The sequence below is a fragment of the Lottia gigantea genome (genome assembly GCF_000327385.1).
Source record: "Lottia gigantea unplaced genomic scaffold LOTGIsca_65, whole genome shotgun sequence".
Lineage (NCBI taxonomy): Eukaryota > Metazoa > Mollusca > Gastropoda > Lottiidae > Lottia > Lottia gigantea.
The window spans coordinates 1,776,702-1,778,636 of record NW_008710211.1 but is presented as its reverse complement, the minus strand read 5'-3'; the positions used below and the strand labels follow the sequence as shown (position 1 = coordinate 1,778,636).

General features: G+C 38.7%; 1 protein-coding gene across 1 annotated transcript in view; it reads right to left on the bottom strand.

The window, feature by feature from the left end:
- LOTGIDRAFT_167355 (hypothetical protein) overlaps positions 1 to 1,846 on the bottom strand; it is a gene marked incomplete at both ends in the record, with an annotated part of 8,370 nt that extends 6,524 nt beyond the window's left edge. The window contains 2 exons of the mRNA XM_009064827.1: positions 1,002 to 1,097; positions 1,389 to 1,846. Of these exons, the coding sequence (XP_009063075.1) occupies positions 1,002 to 1,097; positions 1,389 to 1,846 (554 nt within the window). The remainder of the gene's footprint in view (positions 1 to 1,001; positions 1,098 to 1,388) is intronic.
- Between the last annotated feature and the right edge of the window lie 89 nt (positions 1,847 to 1,935).

Genomic DNA, 1,935 nt, shown 5'->3' with positions numbered 1-1,935 from the left:
TCTGGATATTCAACCTTTCTAATTTTTTGGGTTCATGACCTCATCTGGTTTTCTTGTTTTAGCAAAGACTTCCTCCACTTGCCTGATGTAAGACATAATATATGATGCAGGGATCCCAGTTGGGAATAAAAACAAAAATAGAGGAAATGGAAAATATCAGCTGAGGGTTAAGAGGGCCATGGCCTCCCAGGTGGGGAACATGGGGAGATTGTTACCATATCAAGATGCTTTGGAAGTCATTTCTTAAATAGAAATCTTTTCATCCCTCAAACCAATTTTTTAGCGGTATTATTCAAATAAAAAAAAAAAGAATTCCTGTAAATAGAGCAAGTCTGGGATCCCTAAATCAATTCTTTCATAGCAATAAAATTATACATCATTCCATTTCATAGTGAACAACAAGAAACAAAAAACATCAAAGAAAAGATTGTTAGAAATAACTCGAATTCACAGCAACCTTTACAAAAGTAATAAAAACAAAATAAAAAATCCTGATAAGGAAAGAAAAACTGAAGAAGACTTGGATGTTAGAAAAATCAAAAAGGAGAATCAGAAGAGCCATAAAACTTCTAAAGAGAATGTTGAAGCAACAATCAATGTTAAATCAGCAAATCAAATCATAGAAGATTTTATTGGACAAATGGTTGAAACAATAAGCTAAAACATAGAATCAGGATGTATACAGTAACAGTGGCAGAGCCAGGTATAGGTCCGAGAGAGGGGGGGAGGGGGTGGCCAAATATCTGAGATTGCCAGGATTTCTATCCTAATTATGAGAATTTGCCTAAAAAACTTGCTTTCGGGGCTACCCCCTCTTCGCCCTACCCCTGGCTCTGCCACTGTACAGTAATCTGATTGGTTAAAATCTTGGGGATTGACCAATCAAATCACTGCAATGCTAATATCATCTTAGTTAGGTTTTCAGAAAATTGACTGATAAAAATTAGTTTGGATCTGTCATGCCTGATTAGTTACGATTTAGGAAACATAATCAGACAAACCTCCTTGTGCCATCATCTACGATTCGTAGATACCCACTTTCAGTATCTGAGGCGTAAGATATCTGCTGAACTGGGCCTTCTTGTTGGATGTTGTAGCTGAAGAACACAGGTTTTAAAATGATATGGTTGTGAGATAATGAGAAATTGATCATGCTATGGTGATTTATAATTAATAAACTTTGATAAGCTAAGTGAAGTATTGAACAGAAAGAGCTAAAACCTTGACAGTTTGTGCCATTTTAATTCTCAGCAGTAGGTTGAGATAATTTTGCTGGATAATGTGGACTTTCGTTTTTCTCCTGTGGATTTTGATTGATGGCTTAATTATTTTGACTAATATTTCCAATGACTTTAAAATTTTCAAGAAAGATTGAAAAAGGTAATCACCCAGGTCCAGGCATATCTCTCACAAAGACTGGTTGTCTTTCTTGAGGTCGAGACTTCGGCTGTCTCTGATCTGGAACAATCTGAGGAACGAACATCTCTTCTGGCATTTTCTGAGGTTTCTGAGTAACAAATGTCTGCTCAGGCATCTTCTGAGGTTTCTGAGGAACAAATGTCTTCTCAGGCATCTTCTGAGGCACGAATGTCTGTTCAGGCATCTTCTGAGGTTTCTGAGGAACAAATGTCTGCTCAGGCATCTTCTGGGGCTTCTGAGGAACGAATGTCTGCTCAGGCATCTTCTGAGGCTTCTGAGGAACAAATTTCTGCTCAGGCATCTTCTGAGGTGCAAAAGGAGCCATCACTGGAGCAGCTGGTTTCATCTCCTTTCGAGCAACTTGAGGCGACACAGGTGCACTGACTGGCCTAAACTGTTTTTTCTTAGGCATTGGAGATGCTGGCATGCTTGCTGGAGCTCTCGGCACAGCTTGTTGAGGTTCTTCAAATCTCTTCTTGGCATCTTGGACAGATTGAGGAACATATTCCTCTTCTT